The sequence below is a fragment of the Lissotriton vulgaris genome, chromosome 2_1 (assembly GCF_964263255.1).
Source record: "Lissotriton vulgaris chromosome 2_1, aLisVul1.2, whole genome shotgun sequence".
Lineage (NCBI taxonomy): Eukaryota > Metazoa > Chordata > Amphibia > Caudata > Salamandridae > Lissotriton > Lissotriton vulgaris.
Genome location: NC_141687.1, coordinates 1,854,624,318 through 1,854,638,059, shown reverse-complemented (window position 1 = coordinate 1,854,638,059; position 13,742 = coordinate 1,854,624,318). Strand labels below are relative to the sequence as shown.

General features: G+C 42.6%; 1 protein-coding gene across 3 annotated transcripts in view; it reads right to left on the bottom strand.

The window, feature by feature from the left end:
- Positions 1 to 2,877, bottom strand: part of PARP16 (poly(ADP-ribose) polymerase family member 16) — a 146,932-nt gene extending 144,055 nt beyond the window's left edge. The window contains exons 1-2 of one of the 3 annotated variants that reach the window (XM_086958031.1): positions 2,814 to 2,877; positions 1,459 to 1,654 (exon numbers count right to left, since the gene is read on the bottom strand). In XM_086958031.1, the coding sequence (XP_086814157.1) occupies positions 1,459 to 1,647 (189 nt within the window). In that variant the 5' untranslated portion in view covers positions 1,648 to 1,654; positions 2,814 to 2,877. Of the gene's footprint in view, positions 1 to 1,458; positions 1,655 to 2,693 lie in introns of all 3 variants that reach the window. The other 2 variants (XM_086958030.1, XM_086958029.1) reach the window with 2 other exon arrangements.
- Between the last annotated feature and the right edge of the window lie 10,865 nt (positions 2,878 to 13,742).

The following is a 13,742-nucleotide window of genomic DNA, read 5'->3' as shown; positions in this document are numbered from 1 at the left end:
TACTTTTTCTTTCCTTTATCACTCCATGGGAATATATGCTTTTTCATGCTCTCTCCTCCGTGTGCTGCTTCCGACCTCACATATTATCCCCCCACATGCTCTGTTGCTCCCGCCTCCCCCTTTCTCTAGCCAACCTGCCTGAATAATAACATTCTCCACAAACAACTCACAGAAGGCGTAGAAGTGGCTGTGACTGCCCAGGTGTGTACCAGGCAACTTGTGACATTCACTCCAAAGGTGGTTTGCAGTGTACCTTTGGTCTACTACATGTCACTGCATCTGTTAAACAGTAAATGTTCTTGCTGTTGCAGTTGATGGCATAATGTCTGGACAGTCAAAATTATGTAGATGAAGCCCAGATTGCTTTCTAACTGCAAAATATCTTTGATAGTCTGTTTAGCCACTGTAATGTTTATAGTAATCCACTGATCACGCTTAACTCTATTATGTCCAAAAGCTTTTTTTTAAAGAAATTCTACGCGAATTTGGATGAGAAAAAACCTGGATTAGAACCCTCTACTTTATAACTTTTATCACCTCTGCTCAATCTGCATGAATTCAACCCCAAAAAATCTAAGGTGGCAAAAATGGGTTTCTGCATTTCCGTGCAGACTCATAAAATGGGCCCACAAGTATTGACCATGAAAAAACGTTGTCTACTTTTGTGCAACATATTCATTATATCAAAAAATACCCTTCTACTATATTCCTAAAACCATCATTGAAATGTGAACTTGGCTTGCAACTCTCAATTGATTCCTCTCCCTCATTTCCTCAGAGTGATCCACTTCTTACCTTACAGACGCATACACATCTGCCTTAACTTCTATTATTGTATTTCTGTAAATGACTCGCACACAAATTCATAGATTGCAAGTTCTCCTTCTTTAAAACGCTATCCCTGCAACCTAACAATAGCGAATCTCTGCCAGCCTATCCATTTATCACACCAACCATTTGCATGAATCCACACCCCCACTAGCAATCCCACCTAACTCTCTTTAATTTAATCTACACAAAGAAAGGAAAGTAAATGCACAGAATGGTTTCCTGAGAGCACATGACCAACACCTATAACCAACAATTACCATTGGATTAACCACTAGCCTTAGGTTTCAGAGTAGGGTGCTACTCACCGTATAGCACTTCAAAGCCTCGTCAGGTGTAGTTAGTGCTGAATTAAAATACAATATAATAACCACAGAGTCGGTATCACAGACTCTTGATAAATGCACAAAGGCAAAGAAGACAACATTGTCCAATACAGTTCATCAATGGGCTATAGATATATATGAATAGATAAATATGTATATCCTGCTTTTACTGCCAATCCAGAATTTTAAATGAACATGATTGTACCATTTTTGTTTTTTTTTTTTTTTTTTTTTTTTTAAATGGTACGACACAGCGTTAATGGCACTTTAATTTACAAACTGCTTAACTGCACCGCCTACTTACCAAAGCATCGAAATCCTTATTCTCCTCATTAGTGTAGAGAGATGGGAAAGGTCGCAGGACTGAGTCACGTTTGTAGCTCTGTAAGGCAGAGACAAAGAAGCTACATCGCAGATCAGCAGCAAGAATATCTCTTGCAAGGATTTCCTCCAGCTTCTCGTGAACAACACTTGCGTGGTTTGAGGGCTGCATTCCCTACCTGTTGAGAGACATATAGGTCAGTTCACTTGAAAAAAGAATACAAACTGATCAGCCAAAAGGGAACGTGTGACAAAACAGAAGCGCTGTATTCATCCTATCACTTGGCACTAGGATTAAACCTGCAATTAAATGTACAGCAGCAAACATAATACCAATGTTAGAAGTGTATTACACTTTAAAATGAAAATAAAGGATTGTTCCTGCAAAGGACACGGAGAACGCAGATAAGAGGGGGTTTGCAATCTACATACTAATGTGAAGTGAAACAATGTGGAAACTTCACATCAGAGGCAAAATATTATCGTTATACACGACTGTTATTGTAATGGAGAAGACTGTTTGAAGCCCGTTAAGTTTACTGAGAATTCTCAGTCCTCTGAATTTTAATGTAAAGTTATGATTTGGTCAGAAAGTTTTCCCCAGAAGATACTCGTGATTTTAATATGGCTGGAATGTGTGTAGGGGCAAGACTATAAATGTCTTCTGGGGCTGTGGGAGACCACCGGGCCAAACTGTTGGTGAAGTTGTCAGACTGGAAAAGGGGAAAACTTTGGAAAGCAAGATGAAGTCAGTGAGGCGTAAATGCACATAATTATCTATTTACAAACTTCGTTGTATGCAGGAGAGGAGGGAGGATAGGGCGGGCTGAGGGGCGTTATTGTTAAATCGGACATTGCAGCGTTCTAAGTGACCAGATAGCGCGTTTCCTCACACTCAAGACCTTTCCCACCGAATGTCCCCAGCGTAAGTGACCACGTACCCTTTACCTACTTTAAGATGATAGCCACACATTTAGCGCTACATCGACATTGACCATATTTCAAGTGCAAAGACGCAATTATCTATGCATAAACCTTTCCCCGCAAATATTTGCCCTAATCTCCTACTGCCTGCACCTTAAGCACTCTTAGACGCCATCTCCTGTCTCAAGAGAGTTCTTTTAGTTAATTGGGGGCTTCTCTGTGGTAAGTTTCCACACTTCCAGCGTTCTCTGTGGGCAAAGTTGATTTAAATGAAATCTCGAACGCAAGCCTTACCTACCGTCTCCTGACAGAAGACCTCAAACATCCGATTATCTTTACTTTGATTCCGACTCTATATGTGGAAACGTTGAGAGGTTATCAGAGAACTGATTTTAAACTCTTTGACAGACTAGCCTGTAGTAGGAAGATCTTTGTTGTAGTACTTTCCAGGACGCTCTGCTATTGGTTACAAAACAATGTCCCGCCTCCAATCGACGCCCACTTATCCCAGAGGAAACCTTGCAGCTTCGAATGACAAGCTTATCCTATAGCTGCACCGGAAGAGGCACTTTTGCTCCGGAAATCGTGGCCCAGCAGTACGCGAGCCGATAACCCGCTGGGATGAGTCACTGTTGTCCGCAGAAGTGACAAAGCTTGGCTCAGGAATAACCCCATTCCGACCCTCGAGGAACTTTTTTCTAGTGCAGAAAGGCTAGCCAAAGCGTAGCTCATAGAGTACTCTGCCTTCGGGTAATGTTCGCGCTATGTAAAATCGCATTCAATAAATAAATACAATAAAAGTGTGCGCTCCCCGACATACTAAGGGTGTTGAGAACTTTATGAACGTGGTTCTGCAGACTGCCACACAGCTATCCTACTGAGCTCGCTTTCGTTTAAACCATTATGTAGATGTTCACTGGCTTCTGATTTCCTCCAAACGTTACAACATTGGTCTTTCATTTAAGGTTGTAATTCATACGTGCAAACACTTTGCCACACCTGGCGGGAGAATTTAATTTCCCATGAATTGCATTACAGTGGAGGACGTTTTAAACGGTAGAAAGCTAAAATAGCATCACATTTATCTTAATAGTTCGGAGTCTGGCATGCGTAGGGAGCCATCGGTCCCTTCATCGTATAATGCTCACCTAATACGCACTCTGTAGCCGGACTCAACTGAGGGGATAAATACATGGGAGCACGCTTCCCAGGTTCATGTCCAAGTGTTTTCTTTAAAATGCGGGACTTGTACTGGTTTTTATGTAGTGATGACACCGGACAACAGGAAGCAAACTGTAATGATTTATCTTAAGCAGACGACAGTAGCTCGAAGCGTAATCGCACCATCGCCAGCCACAGACCAACTGCCGCTGGTGGAATCATTCGACCCTGACATTCCAGAGGAAAAGAACTCTGAAGCAAGGAATAGCAAAGCACAGCACAATGCAAGGTACACATTAGAACCCCCGTCCCTTCTACCCCAAAACACCCAAACAGAAAACAAAGGAAACAGAAACGAACATAAGGTGGCAAAAACAATGCAAAGTACATGTGCTGAAGATAGGAAGAGAAACCTCAAGATAGAACATAATCCTCCAAATAACGAGCCGATCTGCGAGACCTGGAAGATCGGGTAAACTCTGCACCCACAGGAGGAGAAGGACCACGGGGAAGGCAAATGGAAGCACCCCCTGAGCCACCCTCACTACTCTCTCCTGAGCCATTGGCGCTCAGATCCAAATCACTCATCAACAAGAAGCCATCTAAACTGTCGCCAGAATGGCTGCCACCAAATCTAGCTGCTTTGTCACACACACTATCCCCTTTGCGATACAATGTAACCTTGCATTTGCCCCATTTGTTTCCATTGTCAAGAAGAACATAGCTGTCAAAAACTTGCCTCACTCTGAATGGACCCCAGAACTTCGACAAACCTTTGCCTGGCCTGCCATGTTAAACACTGACCCAGTCACCAGCACGCACACCACTTGCATCAATCTTGACACCATCCTTGTTGATGAAAACAGACTTGGGAGAAACAAGCCAAAAAGGAAAAAGTTTAGTGCTTGGCTTCCTTCCTTGCATTTTTTCAAAAGGGGAAACGCCCGTCGTACTATAGGCGGTAGTGCAATGAGCCCAGACCATCTCGTCAACCAACTCCATGACATTTTTCCAACCCTCTAGTCTACAGCCTTGGAAATGGTATCCTTAACAAGACAATTGGCTCGTTCCACCTTGCTCTTCTTGAAAAATAATCTTAAACTGCTCAATGGTGTTCTTAGTCGTAATATCAGACATAAAACGAACAACAATCCACTTAGAATGAACATCAACCATCACCAATGCATTCTTGAATGTTTCCTCCACACCATAGTGATCCAGCAGTACTTTCTCAATGCAAAACATAATTTACCTCTAGTTTACCGCTTTAAAGGTGATGGACTTTTGCCACCGTGTATCACCTACAGGAGACTTTACATAAACATGAAAAATCAAATTGCAATTAATATTTAAGCCAATAAAGAGAATTGTGAATATTTTTAAAGGGTTTTATTTTCTAGTTAAAAGTTAAGGTTCTCTGATCCCTTATTCATTAGTCAAATATTAATCAGGTTACAGAATTGAAAATAGGAAAAATAGAATTAATACAGAACATATTATAGGTTGCATACAAAACACTCCATAAAGGAAGGGAATGAGGCATCAAATGTCAGTCAAAATTCTTTAAAAAGTTCAGGAAAATATAATTCAAGAGTGAGTTTTGCAAGGCTAATCAATAATAATAAATTGCAAAAATCTCCCATAAAGCGAAATAAATGCATAAGACAAATCTTTTTAAAATGAGTTAATTAGTCAAAGCATATACTTAGAGATTGATCATCAAAATCTAAACCTGTTCCATCAGCTGCTCTCTCTGCCCTGGCCTGTTCATCTGTGCGTCTCTCTCTGTGTTTCCCACAGAGAGGCTGCCCTCCCTTCACAAGACCACAGAGGAATGTGATCAGCCTATGATGTGCAAAGCTAGCCTATGCCTCTCTGAAAAAAATATGAGCAAAGGCCCGCTCCTCCCTCTGTCTCTCCTCGGACGCAATCTCCTCCCAGGCTGCACCTGCGAAGTTCACGTACCTAACACATATGATGTCTGGTTAGATCTGCTCCCTCCTCCTATCTCTTTTCTAAAACTGACACGCCCCCTAAGTGTCATTATTTATACTCTTATTCTTGGCTGACTATACTAATAATGTTGCAGTTTCAGTAGCAACTCGAACTGTGATTGGTTAGCATAGGTGACATGAGGGTCTCACCATCCTGTTCTCATTGCAAATCCAACTCATACCAGTTTTAACAAAGGAAGTATTAAGGCTTAATACAGTCATATGTTTCACCATCAATAATTATACAAATATTGCAACATTTAGGCGGAAACATTTAGCAGTCCATTTCCTTCTCGCTTTCACATCGCACGCAGGGATGACACTCTCCCACAATCACTGGTACATTGTCATGATGACAGGAGTGTACAGTTCATTGTGGCCTTGACCCATGTGTCTTCACTTGAGGCCCTTGTCAGATCATGCAGCTGGAACATTCTTCTGTGCATGCGTCTCTCATTCAGAACACTGCTAACAATTCTCAGCCATGCTGGATTCTTAGGCATCCAATTTATTTTGGGCCCAAAAACAAAACAGACACAAAAGAAAATTAAATTAATGAAATAAAACTTATTATGTTTACCTCCCCATACTACTACCCTGTATTAATGATTACCTAGCAATAGCTATGAATTTAAAGCAGCTTTTCTATCATTTGTGCACCACATGCAAAATGTGCAATGTACAACATAGCATAAACATGCTCTAGTGCAAATTTTCTAAGCGCAAACAATTAACACATACTCATAGCAACAGGCTCTGATGTTTTAGATAGCTTTTCATGCAAAATGCGTTTGCCCCACATGTAGTGTTGGTGCATGATTGATTAATTAATACACATCAGTTTCTTGAGACGGGAACAGGGAGTGTAGATTGCAAGAAAAAGGAGTTGGGAGGAGAGAACACACTTTCCATTTTTATCTTCAAAGCTATAGAGGAAACTGAAATCACGTTTTTCTACACTGCAAAAACACGTGTTAATTCAGCAAAATTATGTACTACTTTAAAAGTTCCAAAAAAATTCTCTAAATTAAATGTACATTCTAAGGTGAGGTTAAATCTAAACTCAACACATTAAACATCCATGATTAATTAAGCATTGTTTTAAATGAAAGCATTTCAGACTGAAAGCATTTCGACCAGGCCTCATTTCATGTTTCATGTGCCATGTGTTTTCACTTGCACCAAAATCTGTGTGCCATTTTAAATACAGTCTGTCTGAAACACAAAACAGAGCGATGCTTAATATTGATGAAATCTAGCTCTATCAATAGGCCCAATAAAGTCCATCAAACAGTCCCCCAGGGTACACCAGGATCCTCAATGTGCCCCTGTGCAGCATGACACCCCGTCTTGAGTCTCTTTTTACACTCCCGGCACACTTCACAAGTCAGAATCCAAGATGTTATCTATTCATCCATGCAAGGCCACCAGAAATTCTCTCGCACCCTTTTCTCGTTTGTGGTTTGACCAAGGTGACCTTAATGGGCGAGCTTGATCATTTTGGACCTCAAGCCATCAGAAGGTACAAACTTATCATTCCTCATGAGGACTTTAGAGTCACTCATACTTAATTCATCTAAGACCTTCACTAACAGTCTTACAGAGGGAGCCAAAGTGCTCTCCCTTTGTTCGGCCAAGACCAACATGTGTTCCACACTCTTGAGGACAATGTCTTGATCCATGAACATGCTCCACTCGTCTGCCGAAAAAGCACCACCAACACACTTTTCCACATCACCCAAAGAGGCTACAGCTCCATCTCGTTCCCAAAATTAACCCAAATTCAGCCCACCCGTGCCCTTCACAGACAAGCGAGACAAGCAATCGGCATGTGCATTTTTCCACCCCGGTATGTAAGACAGCCGGCACCAGTATTCTTGGAGCCGAGAAGCAAGTCTGGCCAGTCTTGCTGAGCCTTTACCAGCATCTCCTGGACTCAGAACCTTGACAAAGGGTTTGTGGTCAGTGGGAATACAAAAGACAAGACCCTATAAGATGGTGACCAGGCAGCTGCCAGAGTTTCGTGCTCGATGACTGAGTAGTTACTCTCATAATCGGACAAAGAGCAGGAGGCACACGCCACAGTTCTCTCGAAACCAGTATGCACTTGGGTGAGGACAGCCCCCCACCAACAAGTACTTGTGTCAACGGTAAGAAAGGTAGTAAGGTGTTTGTCAAAGGGTTTGAGAATACCTGCCTCGCAAATGTCCTTTCTAATAAGATCAAAAGCATGCTGCTGTGCATCACCCCACACAAAGGAATACCCTTTCTTCAACAATAATCTGAGGGCCTCCTTCTTGGTAGCAAAGCAGATAACAAATTTGGCATTGTACTGTATTAAACCATAAATGACCCTAACTATTGTTTAGGTAGAAGGACAGAGGATAAACAAAACTAGGTCGGCTTCCAAGTTAACTTAGCAAAATAGTAGGAATCCAAAGTACTGGATTCAGAGACCTAGTTTGTGTGTCATGGTCACTGCTCAGAATATGTCAGTACAGACCAAAAAAGAAAGAAAAATTTCTTTCTAGAGTCCCCTCACTCACCGGGGTTTCCCCACGGTGACATGCTTCATCATTGGGGCATCCCAGTTCTCTACGAAAAGGGGCGTGCTGCGACTAGCGGACTAGGCAGGAGCACTTTTGTTGTGAAAAGACTATGTGTGGTGTAAAGTGAGATGGTGGTGGAGTGAGTGTAAGTGAACTTAAAAATACCGTGCTAGTGGGACTCAACAAATTTTATTTAGCTCCTAGATTGGTATATTAAAATGGGGGTGACACTGCTATTTAGCCTTTAGTCAGGGCTAAATCAGTGTGTGGTCAACATGTTTCAAGCTCCCCAGGCTTTTCGTCAGGACCATACAGGGACCAGCCCCGTAATTTCCACTCCTATATCTTCCTAAATAGGATGAGTAAAGTTACCAAAATACATTTAACGCTGTTATCTTTTTAAACATGCGTATTATACATACAATTGTACTTTTTCGTTGTTTATTTAGTGGTGCTTAATAGCACTTCATGGTCTCTGGTGGGGGCAGGATCACCTCATGGAAACATTGTTCCTTATCGGCGAAACCGCACCATGTTACCTACTCGTTCCCCTCCGGACCAGACTATTCTTTGTCATGGGGAACGGTGCATCACGAATAGCTTCTAGGAGATCGACGTTGGGACGGACCCTCTGCCCAGAAATGGTATATCCAAGTTACTCAATCTCTTCCACTAGAAACTTACACTTATCTTTCCTCAGGGTATGGCCCGCCTCCCTCAGTCTGCCAAGGACCTCCCTCAAAGTTTTGTTTGTGTGCTTGAACAGACTCCCCAAAAACAAGGATGTCATCCTGAAAAAAATGTACGTTTTCAACACCCCTGAAAACTTCTAACATGAAACGCTGAAATACAATGGCAGCAGATGACAACACAAAAGGCAGCCTTTTGAACCGAAAAGTGTCCTCCCTGGTAATGAAGGCCGTGAGGTTTTTCTACTCCTCATGTATCTTAATATGGTGGTAAGAACTTTTCAGTTTGGAAAAGAACTTGCCACCCTTAAGTAACAGTAACATCTCTTTGACGTTGGGAAGGGGAAAGATATCAGTGACTACATGCTGGTTTAAACTACGGCGGTCCACACAGAACCTGAGCTTTCCATCACTCTTCTTGGTGATTACAAACTGGGAGATCCATTCCGAAGCCTCAACCGGTTCCATGACCCCATCCTTAAGCATGCTCTCCAACATCCTCTTGACCTCATCCCTCACAATAACCGGTACTCTCCTCAACTTATACTTGACCGGGATGGTACCTTCTTCTGAAATAATCTAGTGTGTATACCCCTTCTATTCACCAAGATTACCACTAAAGACATCATCCATCTCACTCAAAACTTGCTCAGTGGTGATGTCTGCCAAGCACAAACCTTGACCAGAAGCACAGGGATCGATAACAATTTGAAGGTCAAATTGGTGACCCCAACCCAGGATAGGAAGACCATCCTCTGCAACTTAGATTTTACCCAAACCCTTAAAAACAATGGGAGATGAAAAATAGCCTAAAACATTGATTCTCTCCTCCTGGTAGACCCTAGGATCAATGTCCTTTGACAAAACTGAAACCAGTAGCCACTCTTTTTTCCACATCTACTTGGGTACGATCGTATACAAAGAACCACAGTCCACCATCAGTTCCACTTGTTTGCCTAAGATCCCAAATAAAGCCTTCGGATGACGCTTTCTCTCTAAATCGCCACTGCCAGGAAGGACCATCAACACACGATCTTCACTGTCCCCATCCAGACTCAATTCCTCTGCCATGGCAACCCTGGACCTGCCGAAGTCTTTGCACATTCTGGCATAGTGACCTCTGTACCCACACTTACTGCAGTCTTGTTTGGATGCAAAGCACCACTTATAGTCACTTGTATGATAAGCACCGCCACACCTAGAACAACCCCTGGACCTGGCTGACCTCTGGAACTTGGGATTTGTTTTGTTAACTGAGCTTTTTGTGCTTTCACTTTTTGCCCCGATAGCCACAACATCCCCTTTGACAGGTTCTTTTTGCTCATCTCCAACATGCAACGTTCAGACTTTTCCACCACTTTGGCAATAGAGATGGCATCCTTCAAGGTGGGATTGCAGCCCAAAGACGTTCCTGAATTTTCTTACTATGACAATGGACAATCAACTGATCCCTGATGAGTTCATGAGATGTTTGCCCAAATTTGAACGTTATAGACAGCTCCCGAAGACTAGAGATGAACTCATCCAATGATTCACCAGTCCTTTGAGTCCTAGAATAGAAGTGTAGCTGGAAATGACAATGTTCTCCTCCTTTGCAAACCTCTCCTTCAGGCGTAGTTTGGCCTCCCTGAACTCATCCCCCACTGGCTGGTTGTTGTTACCTAACATCTGAGGTGAGTACTTAAAAATACAATGAGCCTCTTTTCCAATGGTACCTAGTAGTAATGCCTTCTATGTTGCAGGTGAAAACTCAAGGCCATGCAAAGCAATAATGTAGTTCTCAAACAAGTCAATCCACTCCTCCCAGTGCATAGACCGTTGTCATAAATGAGCAAGGAAAGGAGGTCAAATAAATATGGAGGCAACAGCCATCTTGGAAACTGGCCCCAAATGCACACAACTGTATGGTAAGAGACGATGATGAAGGTAACAGAATATACAAACTTGAAGAAAAACTACAAAAATGTTGACACAAGCTGGAGAGAGAGTTGTGCAATAATTAAGGTGGCAAGCAGGATGCTTTTTCCTCAAAAGCCTCTAAAAATTCACATGATCTGCACCAATTTGCGAGGAGCACCAAGAAATGACACAAAGATGATCTGCTGCGAGCAGCCGCTGCGTGCGAAGTCACTCAAGATGCTCAAGACCCAAGGAGCTGCAGGTGAGAGTGACTCTTGAAGCAGAAAAGGGAATCCAAAATAAAGAGTACAGCCCTCAACTTAAGCCACCCAACAGCTTTTCAGTTTCAAAAAGAATGCTCCAGTTAGGCTCAAATGTGTAGTACGGCAGGCCGGTAACTCAAAAACATTCCATGTTCCCTTAAAATGGAGTCGGGCTGACGCAGACACATGCAGCTGCTGCTTCCCACCTCAGATTAGTTTATTCAGTGGAGCAGCTTTCCGATACCCCAGAAAAGCTCCTTGCCTGAAACTTGATACAATGCCTTTTCAAACTCTCCGCTGCGGCTTCTCTTCAACTTGGAGACGGTGTTGACTAGCTGTATTGTAAAGGCGCGTCAAAGCTGTATCTGTTACGTTCCTCAACGTTAAACGCCACTGCAGCTTTGTGCCGAGTCTCCGCACGCCTTTATGCTACAAGGGTGTCACTATATGTGGCTGGCGATCATCGCCAAAAAGTGTGGTGGTGACACAGACAACAGGAAGCAAACTGTAATAATTTATTCTTAAGCAGACGACAGTAGCACGAAGCGTGATTCCACCATCGCCAGCCACAGACCAACTGCCGCTGGTGGAATCATGCAACCCTTACATTCCAGAGGAAAATAACTCTGGAGCAAGGAACAGCAAAGCACAACACAATGCAAGATACACATTACAACATTTTATAAGTCTGAAATACGCTATCCCAACAGTGGGAAACATCACCAAGCTGCACACTGGAACTAATTTCAATAATAGTGAACTTTATTCTTAGATTTTCATGTTATGATTTTTATTCATCATTTCTTCAAATTTTTCATAATAATGATTGCATTCATCATATTATTCATTTGTGTGCCCAATGAATTTCGGGGCTTGCCCAATGAATTTCGGGGCTTGCCCTTCTACAGGGGACTTTTTTCTATTTCAAGACCAATAAACTCATGTGCCGTCTTCGCAATCATGAGTACTTCAAACTTTATAGAGCAGAAGAGATACCCGTAGGCACGTAGTATTCCATTCCGTGTGGAGGAGCACGGCTGATACATTTGAATTTGAAATCTTGATACACGGAATGGAATACTACGTGCCTACGGGTATCTCTTCTGTTCCGTAAATTTTGAAGTACTCGTGATTGTGAAGACGGCACATGAGTTTATTGGTCTTGAAATAGAAAAAAGTCCTCTGAAGAAGGGCAAGCCCCGAAATGCATTGGGCGCACAAATGAGTAATATGATGAATGCAATCATTATTATGAAAAATTTGAAGAAATTATTAATAAAAATCATAACATGAAAATCTAAGAATAAAGTTTACTATTATTGAAATTAGTTCCAGTGTGCAGCTTGGTGACGTTTCCCACTGTTGGCATAGCACAGTTCAGAGTTATTCATTACCCTCATACTCAGGAGGGTCAGCCTAGCTGCACCCACCTACATTTTTACCTGGATTACTATACTTCCATAGGAGTGCAACCGTTCATTCAAATAGAGCAAACATTTTATAAGTGCCAGAATTCAAGAAAAAACATGGACTGGAGAAGCTAATCATACAAGGACTGGGGAAAATTGGCAGAGCTGTGGGAGGGTGAATGGACAGGGTAAATACCAGGATAAGGTACTATAGAGTGTGTCTAATTTGTGCTGCATATTCTCTTGATGGGGCCTAGTCACTTCCAATAGCGACTAGGGTGGTAGCCACACTGCAGGAGTGGAGCCTGTAAAACTGTACCTGGCTGATGAGCCCATAACTAGGACTTGTGTTCCAGGTCAAGGAGGACCTGGCTTGGCAGTTTGGCATAGATTGTTCCATCAGAGCAGTGTCAACACTGATTTGCATATAGCTAGTTGCAAACTGAGGTGCCATGCAGTGCAAAATAACAATAGATTGGGATGGATGCAACCCAAGTAGTTTCCAATGGCTGAGATTACTTCAAACATTCCATCCATCACTTTTGTATATACCTTAGTGTGTCGCCCTCAGTGGGACGGGTATGCCAAGACACCAGTACTATGTATAGTGTGTCACTGAAATCAAGCTGTATATTGGAAAGATGAATCCACATGTCCGATAGGAAGACAGTTTATTTAAGAGCAATCACATAAAGAGTGGCATCAGCGTGCAACCTGAACATAATAGCAACTGTCCGCCAACCGCCACCCTAGAACCACACGCTAAGCCACATTCCATGTTCTATCCCTCCCAACAGTCCATTACAATACCACACATATTTCCTCTTCAAACAACAACAAAAATAACTATATACAACTAATAATAAGCACTTACAATACATCAGAATGTCACTATTCACCAGACCGCAACTGGAAGTAAATATTCACATTGGCGGATTATCCCAACTGGTAATCCCCAAGACGTTCAAGAAGTTTCCTCATCCTTTCCCCTATCGTGCTCCAGGATCTCTCCTAGACTTCACAACCACCAACTTCTACCTCACCCCACTTCTCAATCACAACATGCTTTCCCAAGGTATAACGATTTTCCTCATCCGACTCACCATCCACCCCTTACACAGATGAAACCACCACCCTTAGCATTGCACAAACTCACTTGACATAGATTCCACTGGCTACCATCCTCCAACTCCACTGCACTTCCCAACACCCTCCTCACCCTCAACTGTTCTGATCAAATCTAGGGTTTCTCACATGTACAAATTGACATGCCTTAACCTCAGCCTCCCTGTTTTTGGAAATCTGGTCCTGTACGGTACGATCCTGGGGCTCCTCTACCCTCATCCTCATACAATTCGAAAGGCATCTCCCCTGTCACT